The 25,636-nt window shown below is 46.5% G+C and overlaps 1 protein-coding gene across 2 annotated transcripts in view; it reads left to right on the forward strand.

Moving 5' to 3' along the window:
• LOC147683812 (NACHT, LRR and PYD domains-containing protein 1b allele 5-like) overlaps positions 1 to 25,636 on the forward strand; it is a 213,968-nt gene that overhangs the window by 151,969 nt on the left and 36,363 nt on the right. For both annotated transcript variants that reach the window (XM_086944210.1, XM_086944209.1), the window contains one exon: positions 17,120 to 17,173. In XM_086944210.1, coding sequence (XP_086800336.1) covers positions 17,120 to 17,173 — 54 coding nt within the window. The remainder of the gene's footprint in view (positions 1 to 17,119; positions 17,174 to 25,636) is intronic.

The raw sequence follows: 25,636 nt of genomic DNA on the forward strand, positions 1-25,636 counted from the left end.
ATATAGTCCTCAAAGCCACCGCATACACAGATTACAGCTTGTCTTTCACATCTTGAAGTCTCTCTACGTAGAAGCATTCTTCCTCTAGGTAGAAGAAGCCTCCTACACATTGTCTTTCCCCAAAATACTCAAAATGGGACAAACCCATCAGACTCCAGAAAAGGCAACCATGGACCCTGACTATCTTGTCAGCTGCTGACTTATCACACACTTGCCAGTCTTCTGAATGCTAATTGAGAAAGTAGTCTTCATCTAACTTCTAAAAGAATTCACCTTTAATCACATTTACACAATTACCAGCCTGACTTTAGAACATGCTGCAGGACAAAGGTTAAACCATCCGAGTTTGGATGTTGTTCTTATGACAAACCATGGTGTCCCCTTTCCTGGTCATTATATACTTCTCAGAAACCTTCATCACAATCAATTGACAAAGCCTAATCAATCTCTTATCTGCAAACATAGAATTTGCAGACCCTCCGCATCAGTAGTTGTCCTCTCCTTTCGACTTATAACAACCTTTAAATATGGGCAACTACAAATGTAAGCAGCAACCAGTTTTCTGTGGAGTCACTGAAGAACTCATCCTTTCCTCCACCATCGTTGATTTTTATTAGTGTTGAAAATTATCCCTGCCAATCATAGACTCATGGGGCCAGATGTCCGACCCTAAATTTCATGCGCAAACGGGTTGCGACCCATTTGCGCATGCAGAATGTTACAGGGCCAATTCCTAATTGGTGAGTCGCAATTTATTTGCGACTCACTAATTAGAAATTACAAGTTGCTATTAGGAATGGGCATTCCAAGGGTGTCCCTTCCTAATAGCGAGCCTCTACCCTATGTAAGAATGTTTTGCAACCGTAATTATCGCAAAACACTTGCAATTTACTGCCCTCTTCAAGAGGGTGTGGAGTTGCAAATGGGAAGGGGTCCCCAGGGGACCCCTTCCCCTTTGTGACTGGCTCCAAAAATATTTGTGACTGGCTCCAAAACGGGCTGCATTTAAAAAAAAAACTGCTTTATTGAAAATCAGTCCCAGACATGGAGGTCTGCTGAACCCAGCAGTCCACCATCCCTGGGAGGGCCAGCCATTCCTAATGGGGTTGCAAATTGCGAGTGTCTCATTATTATTCATGAGCCTCGCATTTTGTGACCCCATTGGAAATCACTATCAATTTGTTTTGTTTGCTGACATTCTTTCATTGGAAATTATGATAAATAAGGTGGGGTGCTGAGGGTACTGCAGAAAGATTTCCAGCAAAATTGGCTGTGCATGTCACAACAAACTTCCTGTTCAATATGCTCTGTCAAAGCCCAGAGTCAAATATATTGATGTGACAGAAAGCGTATTTTCAAATCAAGACCTGCTAGTACCCTTATTACTGGGCAGCATAAAAATGTAAATGCTCTCATTTTCCTCTTTTTTTTACGCTATATGACATTTTAGTTTTATTTCCTGCCATTTTTACTAAACTGAAAACGATTAAACATTTAAAAATGTTTGTTAGCATGTATAGATTTGCAGTCCTCTTCCAAAAGGAAGGTAGAGACAAGTTAAGCTCTTGTTTCAAATCCACCCAGTTTTTTGTGTTCATGAATGGTAAGGCTTTGCGAGACACAAACAACCCACCTGTTCCCTGACCAAATACATACACTCAAAGATATGCTTAAACTTGCACACATTTACAAACTCAAACACATTCTTGCTCACACAATCTCCAGCACACCATCCTCCTTCACCTGAATCTATTTCTCTGTTGCATTCTTATGTGATTTATGTCTACTTTTAATTCAGTCGACCCTCTTTCTTTCACTTCTCTCTCTTCCAGATAAAGCTTTAGTGGGACAGGCACTAGGCAGCCTTTTTTAAGAACACATATCTCACAGCATGGCCAATGCTGCATTTTCCCTTCTGTCTGCATTCATGTCCCCACCTAGACAATTGTGTTATGTATTCTTGCAGTAGCCTCCCTGCATACATTTCAGGTAGTCTCCAACAAAACCACTCACCATCTCCCTCTCGTTCTAGTGACACTGACCCATGTGAATGGTCTTCATTTTCCAGAGGATAGGAGACTGACAGGCTGTGGACTGCTGCTCTGATGAGGAATTTCTTTTTCTGTGAAACCCGATATGTTTAGTTCTGACTTAAGAGCAATTTATTACCTCATACCTTGGTTTCCAGAGGGTCATTCAGGCTTTTGGCTAATCACATAAATGGGCTTCCTGGTCCCGGGGAGCCTGTCCACTGGAACTACCCCTCTACAAGGCACAAAAGTGGAACAGATGCTGACTGCAGCTCTTTAGTTTAGTTTAGGAGAGTTTTCTTTTTTCAAACTTTTAAATAGCGCAAACTTGGCCCAAGGCCTTTACATGAGCACCAGTTGAGTTATAAAAGGACATATTCATTAGGCACAGGGAGATTAAGTGATTTGCCCAGAATCACAGGATGTTGAGCGTCGTTGCCGAGACTCGAACCCAGTTCCCAAGATTTGAGGTCGACCGTCAAAGCCGTTAGACCACATCCTTGAGCAGCGTCATATGGTGGGTCAGGCCAGCCGGTGCAGGGAGTGAAACGGGGCTCATTAGAGTGGCCTGGAGTGAAGGCATCCACGCCAGACCTGGGTGCCACACAGTTATGGCCCAGAGGAGGGTAGTGGTGGAGACATCTTCATTGACGACTCCTATTCCTACTTTATCATAGGTTGGAATGGGGAAGGCAACCTCACTGACTGCTTTTTAAGACAAAGTGGGAAAAGGAGGAGTCAGAGATACTGCAGGAAGGCAGACTGGCCTCTTGATATTTCCTAGACCTGAAGTAAGAATAGCAATTATGAAGTAGGGCTGCTCCATCCATATACGAACATGTGAAGAGGGTTTCCCTGCTTTTGGTAGAGTCAAAGCTTAAGGGAGGTGCAGGCAAGTCGAGAGCCAGATAGCTTATTACACATGGCTAAACAGTGCAAGAAGCCTCTGCGTAGTTTACTCAAGACTAAGGGGCTGTGAATATGTACAATCATGAAACTCAATAAGCATGCCTCTCTTTCAATTTGTTTTAATTTTTTTTAAAATAAATTTTCTTGTCCCACGACTTTGGGCATCCTCGAATCTTGTAAACTGTCTTTTCCGCGATCATACAACGATCCATTTCAGCCACCCAGCCCACCAGCAATAGCCTGTCTGGCGATCCCCACTTCATTGCTATAGAACGCTTAATCAGCCGAAAACCTAATGCCGCCCACTGGAGCTCCTGAGCAGTCAGGTCGTTGGCCCCCCAGACATTAAGGACACATTCCTTGGGCGTTGGCGAGCGTGGCTTACCCAGGGAGCTACTCATTTTCCAAAGTGCCCCGCCCCAAAACTGTTGCACCACCGGGCAATCCCATAAGATGTGGTAGAAGGTACCAGGGAGGCCACAACCGTGCAGACACAAGGCATCCGGGCGCCTCCCAATTCTGGCCAGGGTAAGGGCAGACATATACGCTCTATGCAACACTTTCAATTGGATCAACCTAAACCTATGGCAGATAGCCGATTCTCTCGGGGACATTAAGGCCGAGCGCCAGTCTTCCTCATCTAAGGGACCCAAATCAGCCTCCCATTTAGTCCGCAGAGATTGGAAGGGGTCAGGGAGGTTAATACACAATTTGCGATAGGTGAGGGAGATGGCCTTCTCGGGGAGAGGTTCCGACAGTAGTCTGTCGTCCAGAGGAGAAATCACCGGCAAGGTGGCAAGATCAGGGACGGCTGCAAGAATAGCGTGTTTAATTTGCAAATAACGGAAGAATTCAGTGGGTGCAAGGGCATATTTAGTCTGAAGATCACTAAAGGTCAGCAGTTTTCCCTTACGAACAAGGTCCCCCAGCTCTGAAATCCCAATCGTGTCCCATCTATCAAAGCCCCGAAAGAAACAGTGGGAGCCCAGACTTTGCGTAGACCACAGAGGCGTTGCCATGGTGAGCCTGTCCGACCACCCCAAACATCTATTAGCCCTGTGCTAAATAGCTACTGTGTGTGCCATCGGTCCCACATATCTAGCTCTAGCAGGTTTACTGTAGAGAGCCCCCAGGTATCCCTCTCGACCCGTCTGGCATCTGTCCAGGAGGAAGGCCGGGTTCAAGGGCGAGCCGTGTATCCAATGGTTTACAGTCATCAACTGCGAGGCCCAATAATAGAGTCGGAGGTTAGGCAGGTCAATGCCCCCATCATACCACCCCTGAAAGAGTTTACAGAGGGCAATCCGAGCGGCACCCCTGTTCCATAACAAAAGTCGGAGTTCGCTCTCCACTGTCCGGAAATATGAATCTGAAATCAAAAAAGGGCAATTCTGCAGGACATACAAGAAACGCGGGAGCGCCAACTTCTTAAACAATGCCTCCCTGCCCGGGAGTGACAGTGGAAGTGAGTGCCAGTGGGCAACATCACTGCGGAGTCTACGCAGGGGGCCCAACAAGTTCCGATCGTAAAACACCTTGGAATCGGGTGTAATAAAAATACCTAGATACATAAAACCCTCCGTGGCGATTGCAATGGAAAACCCTCTGGGGAGGCGGGGCGGGGGGCCATGTAACATATACAGCACCGATTTAGTCCAGTTTATAGAGTATCCTGAATACTTCCCAAAATTGGAAAGAAAATGGAATAGACTATTGATAGAGGATCGGGGAGATGACACGTATATTAGAATGTCGTCCGCATAGAGGGAGATTTTATCTGCGACGTCCTCATTCCAGTGCAGGCCTCTGATAGAAACATCTGTGCGGACCCAGTGAGCCAGGGGTTCTAGAGTAAGGGCAAACAACAGTGGGGACAGGGGGCAGCCCTGCCTGGTACCTCGATGAAGTTGAAATCTCTGAGATGTGTGATTGTTAACTCGGACTTGACCCCCAAAGGTCCGTATAAAGAAGTCGCACCCAACTAATGAATTGAGGCCCGAAGCCAAAGCGGCGGAGAACCTCGAACAGATAGGGCCATTCGATCGAGTCGAACGCCATTGTGGCATCGAGGGACAAAATAGCCGCGTCTTGTTGCAGAGTAGAGCGGCGACTCAATACATTATGTACCCTTCGAAGATTTAATGCTGTGTTGCGACCCGCAAGAAAACCGGACTGGTCATCGTGTATCAGGGAGGGGAGCACTAGGAGAAGGCGATGTGCTAAGAGCTTAGCGAGGACCTTAGCCTCCGCACTAATCAAGGAAATAGGTCGGTAAGAGCTAAAGTCAGTGGGTGGTTTAGTGGGCTTAAGTAGGACCACTATGGAGGCCACCCTTTGAGCGAGCGGAAGGACCCCGACCTCTCGGCTTTTTGTGAACATATTCTGGAAATGAGGGATAAGGTCAGGGACCATGCCCTTCAGAAATTCGACAGGAACCCCGTCAGGGCCGATAGCCTTGCCGGAGTTAACGGCAAACAATGCCGTAGTCAGCTTCTCCGCCATGATGTCGGCGTCTAAGGCCACCCTATCCGTATCCGATACAGTTGGAAGGCGCATCTCGTCCAGAAGTTGTCTGGACTCGTCAGACGTGTAGCCATCGCCAGCTGTATAGACACGTTCCAAGTGGTCGGCGAAGGCCTCCGGGATGTCCTGTGGGTCAACTACTGTGGAGCCATCCGGCTTGATTAAGGACGACACCCACCTGGACCCCTGGTCACGACGCTCCAGCCAGGCAAGCATCTTCCCCGCACTGTCTCCGAACTCGTATACCCGATGGCGCGTATGAAGTAGCCACGCTTGCGCCTTCTCCTGCGACAAGGCTTTATAGGCCAGTTGCTGGGCACGGAGCTTAGTAGCAGTAGCATCCGACGGATTCGCGTTGTGGGACGCCTCAAGGTTTATGAGGTCAGAGTCAGCCTGGAAGATCTGCTTGTCATGCTTCCGCAGGTATCCCATCTTAAGGGCCAGTGCCTCTCCCTTTATCACCGCCAAGTAAGCCTCCCAGAGTGTGACCGCCGATTCCACAGACCCAACGTTTTCAGCGAAATAGAGTTCGGTGCGTTCTTGCAACGCTTCTCTGATATCTGGGATCTGCATTAGCCAGGGACTAATGATAATCGGGCCCGCGCGACCTGGCGATTATAGGTGAGGTCCACACTAAGTGGTGAGTGATCGGAGATGCCACGAGGAAGGCCCCTCGGGCGAACAAAGTACCCGACGTCCGCGATGGGGCAAAATAAATAATTGATTCGAGACATGCTGTTGTGTGCATTAGAGTAGTGTGTGAAGTACGGTGTGTCCGGATAATGAAGGCGCCATATGTCTTCCAGCCCCATGGCGTGCGCAAAGTCTGCCAAGTCCGAGCTATGACGATGAGAACCCCGCTTGGGTCTGCGGTCTAAGTCATCACACATCGTTACATTAAAATCACCTCCTATCAGGAGTGTACCCAGGGAAAGGCCTAACAATTGAGCACCTAGCTCCCTAAGGGAGTCTCTGACCAACGTCGGTGGAAGATATGCTGAGAAAATATTTAGGGGGCGCCCTTCCCAGGCGGCCTCAACCAACGCAAAACGGCCCAGGGGGTCAGCCCAAGTCCGAGTGTGGGTAAGTGCAAGAGTCTTTTTGACCAGAATCCCGGCGCCGCGGAATCCAGAAGAGAACCCCGCGTGGACTGATAATTTGTACCCTCCTCTTTGGAGCGCCTGACAGGTGTTGCCCACCAGGTGCGTTTCTTGTAGTAAGACGATGTTGGGGGAGTGGCGTCGGAGAAACTGGAGGACCACGCTCCTCTTTATTTTGTGACCCAAACCATTGACATTCCAGGATAAGATGGTAAGGCTTCTAGAGAAAAGTTGTGGCATGCCGGCGGAGTTGGTGGAGCGGATAGGAAGGATGGCTAGAGGGGGGCCGCCTACGATGGCGGAACCTTAGGACACCTCGGGCGTAGGACTAGGAGGATCTCCGACCCCAGGGGAGTCAGAGGCCAACCGAGGAGGCCAATCTGTCAATAAGGAACCATGAATGGGCAGAACATCACGACTCCGCTGAAAACACAAAAAAGTAGCAATACAACAACAAAACTTTCCCATGCCCCCCACCCCACCCCAACCCCACTCCCCCCACCCTGCTTCCCTGCCCGTGGATTCAGAACTATCCACCCCCCAACTAGGCAGAGTGCCTGTCGCCCTCCCATCCATGATCGGGGTACCTGGTGGGCCGTTAACGCCACTCGCCCGACACTAAAAGCGGTGTAAATGGTATACATGTGTAAAACTACAAATAGACCACGTGCAACATCCACAAATTAGAAAAGTTACTTGTAAGTCAGCTGGTGCGGGCCGGATAAGGCACTCCCCAGGAGCAGAAGTCCATGGAACGTAGAAGCTTTCCACCCCCACAAATAGTACAAAACAAAAAGGACTGATAGAGCAATATCCAACAGCTATCTCAAAATAGTCCCCTCTTGACCAGGATTCGTCACTCCTCCTCATTATCCGGACTGATAAATAGGTCTTGGCTGACAGGCAAGTGGTCCTCTCTTGGATGTTCATCTGATTCCGCCCGGTCCCGCAGAGATTTTCCAGCTCGGTGCCATCCCTCCAACCAGTCCCACACTTCTTCCCGCGACAGGAAGAACCAGGCTTTACCATCCATCTCTACACTGAGTTTTGCAGGGAAAAGCATAGAGTATTTAACGCCTTGACCCCGTAAGGCCTTCTTGACCTCAAGAAAGCTGCGCCGTCTCGCCTGCACCTTCACTGTGAAGTCCGGGAATATCGAGATACAAGTGTTTTCTAGGAGAAGCGGCGGCCCAGATCTGGCTGCCTGGAGGATAGCGTCCCGATCTCGAAAGTTGAAGACCCTCGCAATGATGGGGCGGGGGGGGGGGGCCCTGGCCTCGGTTTACCACCTGGAACCCTGTGCGCCCGATCAATGGAAAAATAGCTCAACAGTTGCTTGGGTTTGAGATGCTTCGTGACCAATTCTTCCACAAATAGGTCTGCCGCTGGCTCCTCTATTCTCTCCAGAACTCCCAAAATTCAAACATTGTTCAGTCGCGCCCTCCCTTCATAGTTGTCCAGCAGGTCACCCATTTGTTTCTGTTGTTTCTGAAGCTGGGCCACTTGTTGTTGAAGCGTAGAGATGTCGTCGATGAGTGCCGCCGTTTTAACCTCAACATCCTTGACCTTAGTGTCCATTTTGCGCAGGTCAGCTTGCAAGAGGGTCACCTCAATATTAACAGAGTCAATTTGAGTTTCCAGTGAGGAGCGGACTCCAGCAATCGCCTCCATGACGTCTTCTAAAGTAAGCATCTTCGTTCCCTGCGAGGGGGACACATTTTTTGGGGTCACCGGGGGTGGGGGGCGCGTCCTTATTGTCACCTCTGGAGCCCCAGGAATTCTTATTTATTTGCCTCTGGGTCGAGGGCCTCCCTCCCTTGCTGGACGCCATCACAGAACCGCCCGGGCGGCCGCGATCCTGTGGGGCCGTAGATAATATCTGATCCAATCGTCCACCACGCGCCCGGCTGTCTCACCTGAGGCTAAGCAGTCACCCCACCTTAGGGCCCTCCAACGTCCAAGCAGAGCACCCACGGAAAAGACCAATCAACCTCCAAGGCGCTTGAATCCGCAGATAGGCCCAAAGCTACCTGATGTAGTCGCCGCCTATGGAGCGTCACCAGGGGGTCACTGCCACGAAGAGATAGGCGCCGGGCGGGGGGGGGGGGTCCAAGCGCCACCAGGGATGAAGAGCGACCAACTACCACCTCGCTGTTGTGCGGCTAGAGGTCTCCGGGACAGCCGGGCGGAGCCGGCCTCCACCAGGGCCCAGAGTGGGGCGGTCGCGCGCTGGGTCCACAATACGGCAGGGCCCAAAGGTTGAGCCGTGGCGCTGATGTCGGCCCGGAGTAAGGGTCCTCTGCGAGTCACTCGCCACTGCCTTAAATAGTCCGAACTCCAATAGAGGCGAAGGGGTCCTCCGGGCCCTCGCCCGGTTCGAGCCTCTAACGCGGTATCTGTAGCTGGGCCGATCCAAGAAAGCCCGACATCCAGTGCCCCAGCCAGGCAGATAGGCAATGGTCCGCCCCCAGTTAGCCGACGTTGTAAGGGGAGCCGTCGGAAGGTCCGTCACTCTCAGCCAGGCCAATGGAGTCCGCACCAGAGCCCCGGTGGCCGTAGGCCCCTAAGCCGGGACGTCGCGTGAATGACGCCCCGGCGGGCCGGCAGTGACCTCCGACTTCGTCCGCAATCACCCACCGGCTCTGCGGCAGCGGGGGGGAGAGCTCCGGCAGCCGCGGAAGGTCTCGGTAAGGGTCCGATAAGAAGCGGTGGGGCAATAAAGGCACTAGCAGGTTCGGTCTCACCCCAAGCCGCCGAAGCCAATCAGCATTCAGGCCGCAGCCCCAGCGCAGCCGCCATCCTGCGAGCCCCGGGGGACCCCACTCCAAAGGGCTCGATCTCCGGCACGGTGTCACCGATCAGGCCAGCACTCACACAAGGCGTGCACAATCGGTTGTGGACGGGGGCCTCCCAATTACAAGGGAGTCCCTAGTCGTAGAAGCGGATCTGTTGGGCGGATAGTCAGGCGATGGCCGGGAGTCGCTTTAGACCATTCCCTCCGGCTGCTAGCCATGCCCCCCGCATGCCTCTCTTAAAAAGCTTTTAGGTTTAAAGATCTTACATATGCGGAAGCCAGTACTTTACCAAGCAGGCTAAGATCCAGTGGTGCTTCATACATTTGGGCATTTGGGTCCTGCCCAGGCACTTTCTTCACAGCCCCTTAGACTTTAACTACTGAGTATTTGTATTGGTAATTATTATACACATCCCTCCCAGGCAATTTATTTTGTTTGGTCCAAAGCGTTTATGTTGCATTTTTTCAATTAATATGCTAAAAAGCTTGCAAAGCTTTATAAAGCCAGCTTGATCAAAGTGAATGTGTGTCAGGTAGTGTGGTCCCCAACAGGTGACCAGTACTTTAGTATATAATATAGTTTCCATGGTAAGGAGCGCAATAGGTCTATATGAAGTGGGGGATGATGTTGAGGTCGTGCAGCCGGGCGACGTGGGGGGAGCCGTGCCATGTAGATGTTAAACAGTGTTGGGCTGAGTGATGAACCCTGGGGTACGCCGCAAATGATCTTGGTGGCTTCGGAGCGGAAAGGGAGAGGCAGACGCTTTGAGTTCTGCCGGAGAGGAAGGAGTTGGTCCAGTCCAGGGCCTTCTCTTGAATCCCAGCGTCATGGAGGCGTGTATGTAGGGTGTGGTGCCAGACCGTGTCGAAGGCGGCAGACAGGTCCAGGAGGATGAGGGCTGCGGTTTCTCCGTTGTCCATCAGTGCCCAGATGTCATCGGTGGTGGCGATGAGGGAAGTTTTGGTGCTATGGTTGCTGTAGAATCTGGACTGGGACGGGTCCAGGATGCTGTTCTTCTCGAGGTAGCGGGTCAGTTGTTTGTTGACGGTCTTCTTGATGACCTTTGCCGGGAACGGAAGCAGGGATATGGCCGGAAGTTCTTGAGGTCCTTGGGGTCCTCCTTGGGGTTTTTGAGTGGGGCATTGATCTCGGCGTGCTTCCAGCTCTCCGGGAAGGTCGCTGTCTCGAAGGAGATGTTGATGACTTTCCGGAGATGGGGTGCGATGGTGGTACTGGCTTTGTTGAAAATGTGGTGTGGGCTTGGGTCTGACGGAGATCCGGAGTGGATGGTGTTCTTGATTTTGATGGTGTCGTCGTCGTTTATGTTGGTCCAGGCGAGCAGGCGGTCAGTGCGGGTGGTGGCCGTGGGGGTGGAGGTCTCAGCGGTTGTCAGGACGGTTGTGGCGTTGAAGCTGTCGTGGATGTCTGCAATCCTGCGATGGAAGAAGGTGGCAAGGAAGTTGCACAGGTCCTGCGAGGGTGGGATGTCGTTGGTGTTGGAGAGTTCCTTCACGTTACTGAAGAGATCTTTGCTGTTGTGTGAGTTGCTGTCTAGGCGGTCTTTGAAGGAGGTCCTTTTTGCGGTTCTGATAAGGCGATGGTGTCTGCGGGTGGCGTTTTTGTGGACTGCGTAGCTGTTGGTGTCCATTCACTGTGCTATTTCTTCTCTAGCTTTCGGAAGGATTGTTTGGAGGCCTGGAGGTCTTCAGTGAACCAGCTGCCTTTCTTGTTGGTGTGACTGTTGGATGGTTTCTTGATCTGGCGACGGTGTTGGTGCAGTCGTCTATCCACTGTCTGAGGTTGCGGGCGCGGTGTCCGGTCGGTAGGGTCAGCAGGTGGGCTCCGGGCGAGGGTGGTAGTTAGCTGGTCTTCGGTGACTTTTCTCCAGCAGCGGTGGGGGATCTGTAGGGTGCGGTTGTGCGTGGTGGGTTGCCGGAAGGTGAAGTGGATGCAGTGATGGTCAGTCCAGTGGAGTTTGGTGTTGTGGTTGAAGGAGACATGGGAGCTTGCAGAGAAGATGGGGTCAAGTGTGTGGCCGGCGGAGTGGGTGGGTGTTGTGACGAGTTGTCTGAGTCCGAGGTTGGCGATCAAGGTGGTGGAGTTGCTGTCGTTGTTGTTCTCGAGGTGGAAGTTCAGATCCCTGAGGAGGATGTAGTCCGGGGAGGCGAGGGCGTGTGTGCTGACAAAGTTGCGATGGAGTCGCTGAACTGTGGTCGGGGTCCGGGGGGTCTGTATATGAGGGTTCCTCTGAGGGTGGTGTTGGGATCGGTGTGGATCTGGAAGTGCAGTTGTTCGGTGGTGCTGAGGGTGTCGTTGGTGTTGGTCGAGACTCTGAGTGTGTTCTTGTGAACGATGGCGATTCCTCCTCCTACTCCGTTGGTGCGGTCCCTGCAGGTGATCTTGTAGCCGTCCGGGATGGCTATAGCGATGTCAGGAGCCGAGGAGGGGTTCAGCCAGGTTTCCGTCAGGAAGGCGATGTCTGGAGACGTTGAGTCAAGTAGGTCCCAGAGTTCCACAGCGTGTTTGCGGGCAGAGCGGGTGTTGAGAAGAATGCATCTAAGGTAGTTGGGTTCTTTCCTGGTGGTTGGGTTGGCGGGTCGGATGCTGGTGAAGCTGCAGTTCCGGCAGGAGAAGGGTCCTTGGGTACGCTTCAGGCGGCCAGGAAGCAGGTGTGTGGGCATCCGCTGTTGAGTGCGTGGAGGGTGCAGGCATCGTAGCGAAGACAGGAGTCGTGCCGTTCGTGGGGGCCAGGGAGTCTGGCACTGGGCACGTTCCAGGCGTGGACGGGCGCAGACGGGCTTGCCTTAGGCGTGCCATCTGCCGGCATATATGGGGAGGTGGGAGGGAGGCGGGAGCGGGTGGCAAATGGGGAGCGGGGGCGGGGACGCAGCAGTGGGAAAAAACGGATGAGGAGCGGCGGGGGAAGACAGAGGGCAACGGGGCACAGAATCACAGGGGGCGGAGAAAATACAGGCAAAACTAAGGACAAAAACAATCTAAATGGCGTGGTAATCACAGGGGAATAAAGGAAAAAATACATGTGGCAAAACACAGGACAATACAAACCTAAGTGCAGCGAGCGAGCCTCGAACTCGCCACCGGCAGCAGTAGCAAGCTGGGGGTGGCGCTCACACCAGGTGGAGCTGTTGCGGAGGCGAGGGAAGCGACCTGCCTGATCAGTAATAGTCTCTAGCATATTGTTAAAAGTATGCTAATTTCCACATTTGGGTCCTGTATGTAAAGCAGTTTTACTAAGTCATCTAAGTCAGTCTCTGCATGTCCCAATGTGGTAAGGGTCTTTGTAAGCATCATACACCCTCCTTCCTTTTCACTCCTTTCTTACCTGCACCCTACTGAACACTTGCCCGTCTTAGAGAGTTGCTGACACTATTGTGACAATTAAATGTCAATCACATGGTCCTACTGTCACCTCATGATTCCTGTCCTTTCCCCAGGTTGCTGTTGGCAGCTAGGGCTACATCTCAGCACTTGGAGCAAGTTATAAATACTGCGTTTCAGAGAGTGTGTGTGCTTTGAGCACATATGTTATTGAGGTATGTCACACCAACACGCCCTAGTTGCTTTGAATCGTGCATGGCAAAACACACACGGAACGGAAGATAGTTGCTGTGGCTTCTCAGAGAGAGAGGCAGGGAGTTCCAGAGCTTGGCCGCTGCCACACTGAATGAGCGGCCGCCCATCCTGACTCTCTGAAACCTCGGGACTACCAACAACTGCGCAGAAGAGGATCGGAGAGGTCGCGGGGCAGAATACCAAGAGAACATATTCTGCAAAGGTATCGGGCCCTGATGGTGTACAGCTTTGAACACTAGACACGTGGCTTTGTACAGCACTCTTAGATGTACCGGGAGCCAGTGTAACTCTCTCAAAGACAGGGTAGAAGAACTAGACCTAGGCCGTGAGAGGGCCAACTTGGCGGCCATGTTCTGCACACGTTGTAACTCCCCCACCAGATTTTTTGGGGCCTCCAGAAGTAGCGCGTTACAATAATCTAAGCGACTTAGTATAGTACCGCGAACTACTTCCGGCCTGGCATGGGCGGGGAGAAGGGGCAGAACTTTACGCAGCATGCGTAACAGCATCATGCACGTAGACGTGGTTTTATTAACGTGCATGTCAAGCTGTAAATTTGGGCCGAAGATCACCCCCAAGTTACGAGCAGATGGCGCAGCCGAGACTGGCTCGGGGAAGGAGGCTGGCCAAAAGTTCTCTGGCAGTGTCCGTGAGATCCGATCGGTAGAACAATAAAGAACCTCAGTCTTAGCACTGTTAAATTGTAGGGAGCCATCATCAGCCAGGATAGCTTGACTCCAGTGGCGTAGTGAGCAAGGGACCCAAGTCTGGGCATACCCTTCCCACATATGGCGAACAGCAAAACTCACAAGATGATGGACGGAATGTTGCACATTGGCAAAACATTCACCCCCAGTCACAGATCTGGGTTTAATCCATTGTTATTTTGCTCACCACGCCACCCCAGTTGAGACATGCCCATATGCAAATCAGTCTTGACCGTGTGCCTCATGGGAACAGTCCAGCCCGAACTGCCAAGCCATCTCTTTCCTGGACCGGAATCAAGCATCCTAGGACCGGTTTCTGTTTCTCAGCCATCGTCAGCCAGGATAGCTTGACTCCAGTGGCGTAGTGAGCACGGGACCCACGTCTGGGCATACCCTTCCCACATAGGGCGAACAGCAAAACACACAAGATGATGGACGGAATATTGCACATTGGCAAAACATTCACCCCCAGTCACAGGACTGGGATTAATCCATTGTTATTTTGCTCACCACGCTACATGGCTTGGCAATTTGGTCTGGACTGTTCCCATGAGGCACAGGGTCAAGACTGATTTGCATATGGCCATGTCTGAACTGGGGTGGGGTGGTGAGCAAAATGACGATGGATTAAACCCAGATCTGTGACTGGGGGCGAATGTTTTGCCAATGTGCAACATTCCGTCTATCACCTTGTGTGTTTTGAATTGTGCATGAGCATGCTGAGACATGAAAGGAACATTTGTGGGCACTGGGTTTCAGCTGTATCTGAATCTACTTTCAGGGTTGAAGGTGTCTGCCTGTCCAGTCCTTGTAGCAACCAGAACGTCTGCAGCCCTCCAAGGGAATGCCTAGGTGCATGGATGATGGGTCCACCCTTGATCACAAGGAAGAAGGAAAGATCCAAGTAAAATCAGCCTAATTAGAGTTATTAAGTCAATGGTAATTAAATCTACTTTCAAAGTCTACATCAGTCTGTCTGTCGCCTAGTAGTGGAGCTTTCTTTACAAAAGTCTAGCATTTTACATGAGTTTAGCCCCAAACTGCATGGAAAAGACCCGGCATCAAGGAGAACAGTATATGGACACAATATTGAGTTTCTAATATCGGGGGACTGAAATATCTCCCCAAAAATATTGTGATGTAGAAATATCGTTGTCAAGAATAGCATTTTTTCAGTAAGTAATATCGTTGTTTAGAATATTGTTGTTAGTTATATTTTAGTTGTGGGCTGCTGGGTTTGTAGGGGCATAGGGTGGGAAGTTTATTATGTAATAATTAATTTCTGAAATGTTAATTATTTAATTGATTGTTAATTATGTAAATTGTATTATATTTATTTTAAATGTTTTAGGTGTGGGCTGATGGGTTTGTAGTGGTATAAGGTGGGAAGTTAATTAAGTAATTACATAATAATTTTTAATTGACTATTAATTATTAAATTGCTTAGTAATCATGTACATTGTTTCATCGTTTTTGAAAAATGTATTATTATTTTTATTTACATTAATATTGTTATTAATATATACTTTTTTGTAATATATATTTTTAGGGTTATTCAAAAATGTAAAGTGTTTGAAGGGAAGGACTTTCCCTACTGTTGCTGTAGGAATAGTAAAATATAACCCCTCTGAAGTCCAACACTTTCCCTACTGTTGCATGAACTGGAGTGGGAATAGTAAATGTAATGCTTCTGAAGTCGAACACCTACCCTACTGTTACACAGAGTGCAGTGTGTATAGGTAATTTAATACTTCCAAGCCTAATGCTTTCCCTACTGTAGCACACACTGGAGTGAGAATAGTAAATGTTAGCCCTCTGACTCCCCAACGCGTTCCCTACTGTTCATAGACTTGAGTGGGAATGGTACATTTTCTCCTCGCCTAAGTCCAACGCTTTACCTACTGTTGCACAGACTGGAGGTGGAATAGTAAATTCTATTTCTTCAAAGTCCAACACTTTTCCTACTGTTGCACAGACTGGAGTGGTAATAGTAAATGTAACCCCTCCGAAAGCCACACTTTCCCAACTTTTGCACAAACTGGAGTGGGAATAGTACATTTAATTCTTCTGAAGTCCAGCGCTTTCCCTACTGTAGCACAGAGAAGAGAAGGAATAGTAGATCTTACCCCTCCGATGTCCAACACATTCCTTACTGTTGTACAGATTGGAGTGGAAATAGTCAATTTAATCCCTCCGAAGTCCAATGCTTTCCCTACTGTTGTAAATACTGGAGTGGGAATAGGAGGTTTAATCCCCCTGAGGTCCAGTGCTTTCCCTACTTTACATAGTATTTTTAATAAATGTGTTTTTCGGGGTTTTACATTTGTAATATTTAAATTATTGTCTAAATTTATTAATATACTTTTGTTATTGAAGTGTTTATATTTTTTATTGTTTTATTGTGTATGCATTATATCGTTATATATATATATATATATATTATATTCGCAGTAATAAATGTTAAATATTACAAAAATTAATTGAATGTAAAATAAATAATTGTATTAATAATGTACAATATATACATGATATAGATACATATATGGTTTTGTAAACGCATATATATATGCATATATCTGTTTGTGTGTTTTGTTTATCTTATTGTATATTTATATATAGTATTAAATATTAGTGGAATGTATTTAATTTACATTATATTAAATGTAAATATTAAAATAGTTAACATTTATGGCTTTAAACTCAATTTATATAAAAATGTTGATATGTTTGTATATTATTTGAAAATCATCCTTTTGTATTTCTTGGATGTGATATTTGATAAGTAGTTAGAAACCCCTGCTTGATTTCACTGATTAATTCTAGTTTACATCCTGGGAATAAAAGAGTTTGATTTTGAGTTAGATTTTATATAAACAAGTTGAAGTCATTCAGAAGCATGCCAGTTCTGACTTTCCGCTGCAGAATTCTGCTACTCCACAGTTCTGTTAACAAGCAAAATATTGTGCAGACACTTGTTATACTAAACAATAGATTCAACACATGGCTTTTGGACACATGTTTTATGTTTCTATTAGTCCTCCCGTAGCTGAAATAAATTCCTTAATTGCCAGAAACACATATATTTTCCCACATGAAAAGTATATTTTGACAAACAACTGGAGTGCAGGCAAGACCAGTAGCACAATTCAAATACTTGTGAGAACTGCAATAAAGCTATTATTCAGATGTGAATAAATCTGTATAGTGAAATATACCTTCACTTCCTGTCAGGGTTTGCAGTGCCTTTCCTTTTTGAAAACCAGCATTGTGTATGTTTTGCGCTGTCCCTAAATTGCAAATTGTGGTATGACTAAGTATTTTTCCCTGTACATTTCTAATGAACAAGTGATGCATCTCACATCCGAGGTCCTTTCTCAAAGAATGCACATGCAAAAATAATTTAAAAGATTTGATAAAACTTGTTTACTGCATTCTTTGACACAACCTGTCTTTTAAAATAGGTGACTGGGTGCTGAACGACCAGAATTCAGACGCTAGAAATAACAACACAAACAGTAAGTCAATACCCATTTGAAAAATGTATTTATTTTATACGAGTGGGTTTTATCTACATTTCTCATCCTAACATTATTGTTTCTCTTGGGAATGAATGACAGAGTTTTAGTAATTTTCATATAGCTCAACACTAACCGCATATTAACGGGTGCATTTATTGTTGGGCCATTGTGCAGTTTCGGTCCGTCGTAGGGACTGGTGTATAGATATTAGAGAGTTGTTTTTAATATTAATATTGTATTTTAGTCAACACATAGAAGGACTACATACACACAAAAACTGCAGAATTGGTTTTGCATCTAAATTAAGGTGTTTGTATTATACATTTCTCTAACATGAGTGTGTCACCGTGAAACAGTATGTTAATGTTCCCTAACAATAAGGAGAAAAACCTTTGTAGAAAAAGGTTTAAAAAGCAAAATGCAATATCAGGCTTCTGCGCACGCCCATGCAATCCCTGACCAAAGTCCTTATGTATTGTTCGATGTTACTGCCACACCACGGGTTCTCCTTTCTTCCTGGCAAAGACAAAACTCAGAACCCTGCTTACCTTGAAGTGCTAGCATGCAGGCTCTTAGGCCATTTTCGGTGTGGGATAGAGACAGATGTACAGTGCTTGAAATGGAAAAATAGAAGTGCAGGTACTCTGTACCAGAGTACCTGCTTGTTTCTGAGAAGTGCCGGTACTCTCCAAGTAAAAGTATAGCATTTCTCTTCAGAAGTGCCCGTACTCTCCCTCTAAAAATTAAAAAGTGCTGGTACTCCGTACCGGACAGTACCGGGCCATTTAAAGCACTACAGATGTAGCAGATAGGGCTTTTATAAATCATGTATAATATACGTAGAGCAGCTTTGGGTCATCCCTCTTCAGCTGTTTATTTGTTGGATGTGTCAGCCTCCCTTCACCAGTTGCCTTTTCTCGAGTGTCTTTCATATTTTGGATCACAGTCAAAGAGCAGTATAAGTAGAGTAGGCGAGAGTATCAGCCCTTATGTGTTGTAACAGTTATTCACATGTTAGATCACCACTCAGAAGAGCCCTTTCGGTGATGGGAGTGGCAGTCATAATAAATGATAGCATTCTGCCCCTTTAAATCTGAATCCACGTGTGAGATGTGGTAGCAATCCAAAGCTGTGCCTTTTTCAAATGGGCGCATGAGGTTTACCTGCAGTGCAAGATTCCCTCACAGACAGAACATGTACTGTACCAGCCTTGCCAGCTTTCCCGTGCGCGCAACTAGAGAAGAAACGTATGCATAGTGCAAGCATCCCTTATACACAGAAGGTACAGCAAGGACTTTGCTCGCATCAAATATAAAATATGCACATCAAGGGCAGTAGCATTGAGGTAAAAGAGTCTGCCACTTATACATAGTTTACAATTATACTCGGTAGGGAAGAACGCTAAATAGGTGACCAGGGGGCATGTCCTACTGATTTGTTTAAACCCTTACCCGCAGGCACTTCCACCTTTCTATTTCTAAATGTCACATCTGACTGTGGATAAATTAGTTGCCTGGTCAACGGAGCAGTGTTGTTATCCAACATGCATACCTCTTCCTCAATTATTAGGCGTAGCACAGGACACGCAGCGCAAGCACATAGTCCAGCTCTCAAAGCTGTTAGTCGGACCCAGATGAGCAGGCAAGAATTACCTCTGTCTCAACGCCGGGTCAGTGGAGACCCTGAGGGGTGTCAGGGAGGTGAAACAGCTTCAGTACTGGGAAGGTGATGGAGAACCCCCTGCCTCAATTCCCCTTTTGCCTTTTGATGTAGCCCAAATCCTGGCACCCTTTTCCCCAGAGGTTGTCTGTAGAATTAAAGAGTTCCCACCACCTAGAAAAGATGCCTAATGATGCCTTTCCTGAAGCTAACACTGAGGCTTGGATGTGATGCCAACTGGGATTTTCCACCTCTTTCAGGTGATGAATCATGTGCTTGTTAGTGAGATTCCCAGGCCAAGTATCACCCTTGAGTGTTTCAGATGGTGACTTGAGATCCGGTCACATGTAAAGGAGTACCCTCTACCTACATCATACATGTTTGAAACAGCACAGAATTTAAAGACCTGTAGAACATACTGTCTGTTTTTAAACTGATACATGAATCTCATCGAAAATATACCAACAGCTTTTTCTCAGCCCAAGACTAAACAAGGACCTATAAATAATCCTCCAAATAGATGTTTGTTTTCAATTTTACAAAATGTAAACAATGTCTTATTTAGAAAAGCTAAATAAGGAACATTTGAGGCTCTTCTTTTAGATGATGCTTAATGATACCTGTAATTTTCCAGGCTCTTTTTATTCTGAATGAACAACATTAATTAAATTACATTGCATTGCCTACATTTGGATAGATTATTCTGAATGTGCCTTAATTCATACTCAAAAAAAGATATTAGCTCCATATGTCTCTTGTATCAGCCTAAATGAAATTGGAAAAAAAACATTTTTTATTGAAAGAGATCATGATGACTGTCCATAAAAAGGCAGGGTGATGTTTCTCCTAATTTGTATTTTTCACAGGCGGAGTGTCTTCATGTGCACTTTCTTTACATATTCAAATTAGCTTGACGATTAGGAAAATATAAACAGAAGGTGCCTTTTCAATTCTCAGAAGGAAGAAGGAACTACACTACTAATAAAGTTGTCCAGATCTAGCTAGTACAACTAGATGATTCAAATATATATGAGGCGTTTATGTTGTAGCTAAATGTCTCAGCAGTTAACTAATGTATAAACGCACATTAATTCATTCCTGCTAGTGTTTTGTGCACTGAAACACACAAGGCTATATGAATGGTTACAGTTTTCTCTGATGTTGGATGTGATCTATATAGTTAGGAGCTCACTAATCTGATTGAGTTCATATGAGTTAGGGAGATACCCAGCTCGGGTCTGAAAAAACATATCTGAGTCGAACCGAAGGGAAAGTGTGAAAGAAAAGGAGAATGGAGGGAGGGAGGTTGAAATACATGCCTAGCATCACCACACTCCCACTTACAACTGCAAGGTTCATTCACAGATCAGTCAGAAGACCCCTCTCTACCCACATACTCAACCTGACGACCCAGGGGTGTGAAAATGTGTAAGGCATACTTGTCATCCAAGGGCCAGGATGCCACAGAAATCTAATTGTCCTGTGAAAAATACCCTTGTCCCTTTTGGTACCATGCAGAAGTGTTCTCATTATATAGGGTTGCTAAAATAGTCTCTCTGGTTTTGCAAGGTCTCATATATTATCTATTTTAGCAAGGCTCTGATTCTGTTATGTTTTCACAAATCTGCATACATGGACAGAAAGTAGGCGGGAAGCGGTAGTCAACGGTGAATCTGTGCACACCCACAGACTTACATGTTTAAGCGTACTCAACTGAGCTTCTACAGCCATTCTTATAGAATTCATTTTCCCAACACTCCTTTTTAACACCCTGGAAAGGTATAACGCTTGCCATTGTCAGGAGTATATTTCCAACCTTTTCCAGTATCGGAAGAGATTGGAGAGGAGTTGGCGTGTACCCTAAACATATGTTTATGGTTGTGCACAGACACACAGGGAATTCTAATCCTGTGACTATCTCTAATTTCCGCCCCCTGGATGTAGATTTGTGGAAGTGTGGCAAAACAGAAGCCTTGCTGTAAACCAAATCATGATATATTCAGAGATGCTATTATCCGAGCACTTCTATAATAAGAATATCACCATAAATTGTCACTTCTCTGCATGATACCAAAACGATCAAGTGGATTTTTTATTGGGCAAGTAGAATTTTAAAGCATCCCATCCCTTGACAAGTACATGTTTCACAAAATTCCACACCTCTGCTTTTATACATTGGAGCATCTGTTAAAACTCCATTGTGGGGACACTGGGTAGACACAGCATCCAACCACTATGGTTGAGGTAGTTAGACAGTGGTGTCCTGGAGTCCACCCTACTATCGCTCTGCAAACTAGGACAAGTGCAACCCCCTTCTTCAATTGACTCTTAGGGTAGAGACAGAAAGGGGACATAGCTATTCAAGGAGGTAAGGTGGGGCACAAGTTTAAGACTCAACAATCAAACAACATAAACAGTAACTTCAATGTCCACCCCTGTGCTTATCTTTTAAGAAAAATAAAATACTGTTTAGTCTCACAACAGTACTAAATACTCCACAATTCTATTCAATCTGCAAGGCTGTGATCCTGGTTGTGATTCTCCCTTGTGACGTTACAGAAGCTGATCCCATTGTGCTATTTTCCACCCATGTGACCAATGATGCACCTGCCCTCCCTCTCCACCCCTATTCAGTTATGAAAGAAACATGACCCAGTGGCAGATTCTAGTGCACCACAAGTCAAATGTAAAATCAGTACATGCATTTCGCATGTTCTTAACTCCTAGTGTGTAGTGGATAGAAAGTTAGTCTCGGAGTCTCTTGTCCTTGACTAGCAAGGATCCACAAGCTAAGTCCTCTCCTTGCAGCCATAATCCTACTGTCATTGGATGGAATCATCTGAAGCCGTCAAGGAGGCTGGGGTCAGCCTGCACCTCTTGTCTCGCTGCTGCTTAGGTTCAGTCCAGAGTCGTTCAGCTGCACTGGTGCTTATGCGTAGGTACAGTTCCGGCTGCTAAAGCCCCATATGGCTGGTGGGACGGATGCTCTTGGTCGATGCTTAGGAATAAAGTAAGTGGTACATGCTCCAAGTGGGCTGATGCGATTACCCTGGCCGTTGTACCTTTGACCAAGCTGATACATTTACATAGGCAGTTGCAGCCTGGCCCTCAACGACACAGTCACAGTGACAGTTGCCAGCTGACAGTGCCGACACAATCACCATTGCTATTGCAGCTCCGACTGAACCTGCCCATTCATTTAGGATTTTTATGATTCCTACTAGGAACCTTCTGAGAGTCCAGGAGACTCTCTACAGGTCAGATTTCTCCTTGCCCTTTTCTAAGGCAGTCAGCTTTCACTGGGTATCCCTCTGTCAGGAAACACATTGGGATTCTCCTTTTTGACAGTCTCTCCTCCTGCTGAGCCAAGCAGACCCTTTCCTCTATCTGCATGCAGACATTCAGGGTTGTAGGGACTGAGAAAACCATAAGCTCTTCCATCAGAAGCACTAGTCTTCATGTGATATCACCTCACCTCTGGGAGAACTTAAAGAACTTATCCGATTACACACAGGGAATTATGCTAAAGTTAGATGGGGAAAGGGAGGTGAACTTTCAAAGCCCATACCTGTGAGCCGTGGTGTGCGTCAAGGCTGTGTGCTGGCGCCCACGCTCTTTTCATTATATGTTAATGATATACCTACTTATTTAAGGGATTGCGACCATGACTCCCCGAAGCTAGGAGATGAGGCAATTACGGCATTACTCTTTGCCGACGATACAATCCTCATCTCACAGACTCCGAAGGGTCTTCAAATTCTGGTGAACTCATTTCATGGTTACTGCGTAAAGAAGGGGTTGGAAATAAACTCATCTAAAACAAAATATATGTCCATAAACCTGCAAAAGTCCTTTAGGAAGAATTTGGCTTTAAATAATCAAAAATTGGAATATGTGGGGAGTTTCAACTATCTAGGTATCATGTTGGATAGTAACCTTTCATGGAAGGGACATCTAGTAAAAAGTAGGTTGTCTTTTAAACAAAATTCGATGCCCATCCTAAAAGTGCATGGAGCTAGTTATTCTAAAGCTATTACGCCGGCACTAGAAGTATTTAAGGCAAAGGCCCAATCAGCCGCACTTTATGGTGCTGAGGTTTGGGGGCACTGCTGCAAACGCAACTTTGAACGGGAAGAAAACCATTTTTTACGTAGGTTACTTAATTTACCAACCAGAACCCCCCCAAGTCCCAGTATTTTTGGATTTGGACCTTAAGCGGACAGATTACCAAGCAGTCCTTAGGCCATTGCTGTATTGGGCAAGGTTATGGACAACCCCGGAGTTGTGTAACTATAAAAGTGGACTGATAGAAATTATCCAGATTGATGAGTACAAGAAAATCGCGTGGTTAAAACATATCGCCCTTTGGTGTACCAGGTTAGGGCTGCCCCATTTTTGGGACAAACCCCAGAATATGACATTGGTGTGTAAAAAGCTTTTAAAGTCTACTTATTGGTCCTATGTCAACGATGAGCTATCCCATTGTCCATCTATTGGCATATTGACTCAGAAATTTCTGACTATAAAGGATAACGCTGCATTCTATCCATTTATGGATGAGATAGGACCTCCATTAGCAAAAACATTATACTTGCAATTTAGATATGGGGTATTACAGATTAATGCTTACACATGTAGATGGGGAGGTAAAAATGATGATGGTCTCTGTACCCTCTGCTCACTAAAGGCAAAGGAAGATGATGTCCATCTATTGTTTTTTTGTTCGGCTTATACGTTACCTAGGCACCGTTGGATTAGATCCCTCTGCAAAAATATGGGTGTCAGGTCGTATAAAGAGGCAGAGCATATCATTAAGTCTAATACCTCACAACTGGTAGTTTTTTGCATGAGCAGGTTTTTATTTAATGTGTATCTCATCAGGAAACGGCTTGGATGCAAGCTGTAATACAATATTGGAGTCTGTAGTTTTCTCCATTCAGCATTAGTCAATGGAGAATGCATTGAGTTCACTTTTTGTAAAAATGTGTGGTTTTAAAGGTTTTATTATTATTATTATTATATTTCTTATATAGCGCCAGAAACGACCCCCGAAGGGGTATCTCTGTGCTTGCCTTGGGAACCCGTCCTGGTTTTTCCCTGTGAGATAGCCCCTACAGGGCATCCCCAAGGTGAAAGCCAGGCATCCCCCCGCGGGGGGCCGTTGTGGAGATTAAGCAAGCTTAATGCCCAGAGTTGCAGAGTGTGAACCCATGATTAGGTCAGGCACCGAAGCGAGAATTATCGAGTCCATGGACATTTGAGCTCAAGACCCTGCCGCGTCGGGAATTGAACCCTGGTCCCGGGTCTGACCTCTGCTTCAGGGTCTGCCTGCTCTAACCAGTGAGCCACACTTCTGGTTTTTAGTCTGGCTTTTTAGCTATGGAAATAATCTTTTTTATTGAATTATTTAGATTTTAATGCAGTACTGTAAAATTACTTGCTATGAATCAATTGTTACTTTGCCCCATCATATTAATTGTAACGTGTTCATGTGATTAATTGTTGGCAAAGGGCACTGTATATATTTGCCTGTAAATGTTTTCTTTTTGTCTTTGTACTTCCTGCTTTTATGGCTATATTAGCCGAAATAAAGTTGAACTGAACTGAACTGATATCACCTCACCTCTGGGAGATTGGTTGTTAAGTATTCATCAGCCTTTGTTACAAAGCATTCTCTGAGTACACTGTGGAGCACCCCCTTCCTTGGTCATGAAAGACTTGGCACTGAAAATGCATGTGATGGTTTGGGTCCCACTTGTATACTAAGTTTCTAGACAGAGGATAAGGATCTAATGTGTCAAACTTCAGATCTGAGTTTTGGTGTGTTCTCTTTCAAGTCTCCCTCCCGTTCTGCTCACCTGACACTTTGTTTTTTTTATAAAGTGATTCTTCTAACAGCAGTTAACACTGGGGCACCCACAACATGGGTAAAATTATGTTTCTAAAGTTTCTGCCACTGGCTGTCATCAGCCTCTTTTAAGACATAATCAGGGTCAGGCAAAAGGTCAGGCTTGACCAAGAAACCTCCCGAGTTGCCACCTCTACCATCAGACAAGTGGCAGTGTTCAGAAGAAATAATCAGCAGCCCCTTGCGAAAAACAATCCTCATGGAATGTCTAAAGGTATCTCCAGCCTCACTATTTCAGTGTCTGGATCTCCATTATTCAACCACTGGAATCTAGGCAAAAGACTTGCAGTGTCTGGCAAATCTGTCACCATCTTCATCTTGTGCCATGCTAAACCAGACATATCCAAAATGGAACCTACTGACTTCAGTATTCAGAGGACATATAGAGAGTCCTACTACTGCACAAGTACTAAACGCACACTAGTCACATCACTTAACAAACATGCAGGATGTCACTGTAAGGTTCTCGACACTCACATAAATGCTGAACTTTGCAGAAGAGGGCCTGCAGGCCCCACTCTCTCTGGCATAGATAAAATAGGCATGGCCGCACTATGAATCCCCAAACACAGTATGCTGCCAGCACTCCTTTATATGTCTAACCCAGTACAGGGACGTTAGTCCTCTGTCCAATATGAGTTGGCTGATTACCCCACCACACCATTACACTGGACATTCCTGTCCCAACAACCATACACAAGTGTTGGAATTCATGCACTCTCTACTATACACCACTATGCACCTCAGTGTGCTTTACATTCAACACTACATTGAACTATACATTCATATTTGCTTTCTTTTTCTACTTCCATAGAACGCGCTGTGCGCGTACTAGGTTCTGCACTTTCGTAGCGCTTTACACCCGCAGATGTTCTGCACTTTACACTTTAATG

The sequence above is a fragment of the Lissotriton vulgaris genome, chromosome 11, assembly GCF_964263255.1.
Source record: "Lissotriton vulgaris chromosome 11, aLisVul1.2, whole genome shotgun sequence".
NCBI lineage: Eukaryota > Metazoa > Chordata > Amphibia > Caudata > Salamandridae > Lissotriton > Lissotriton vulgaris.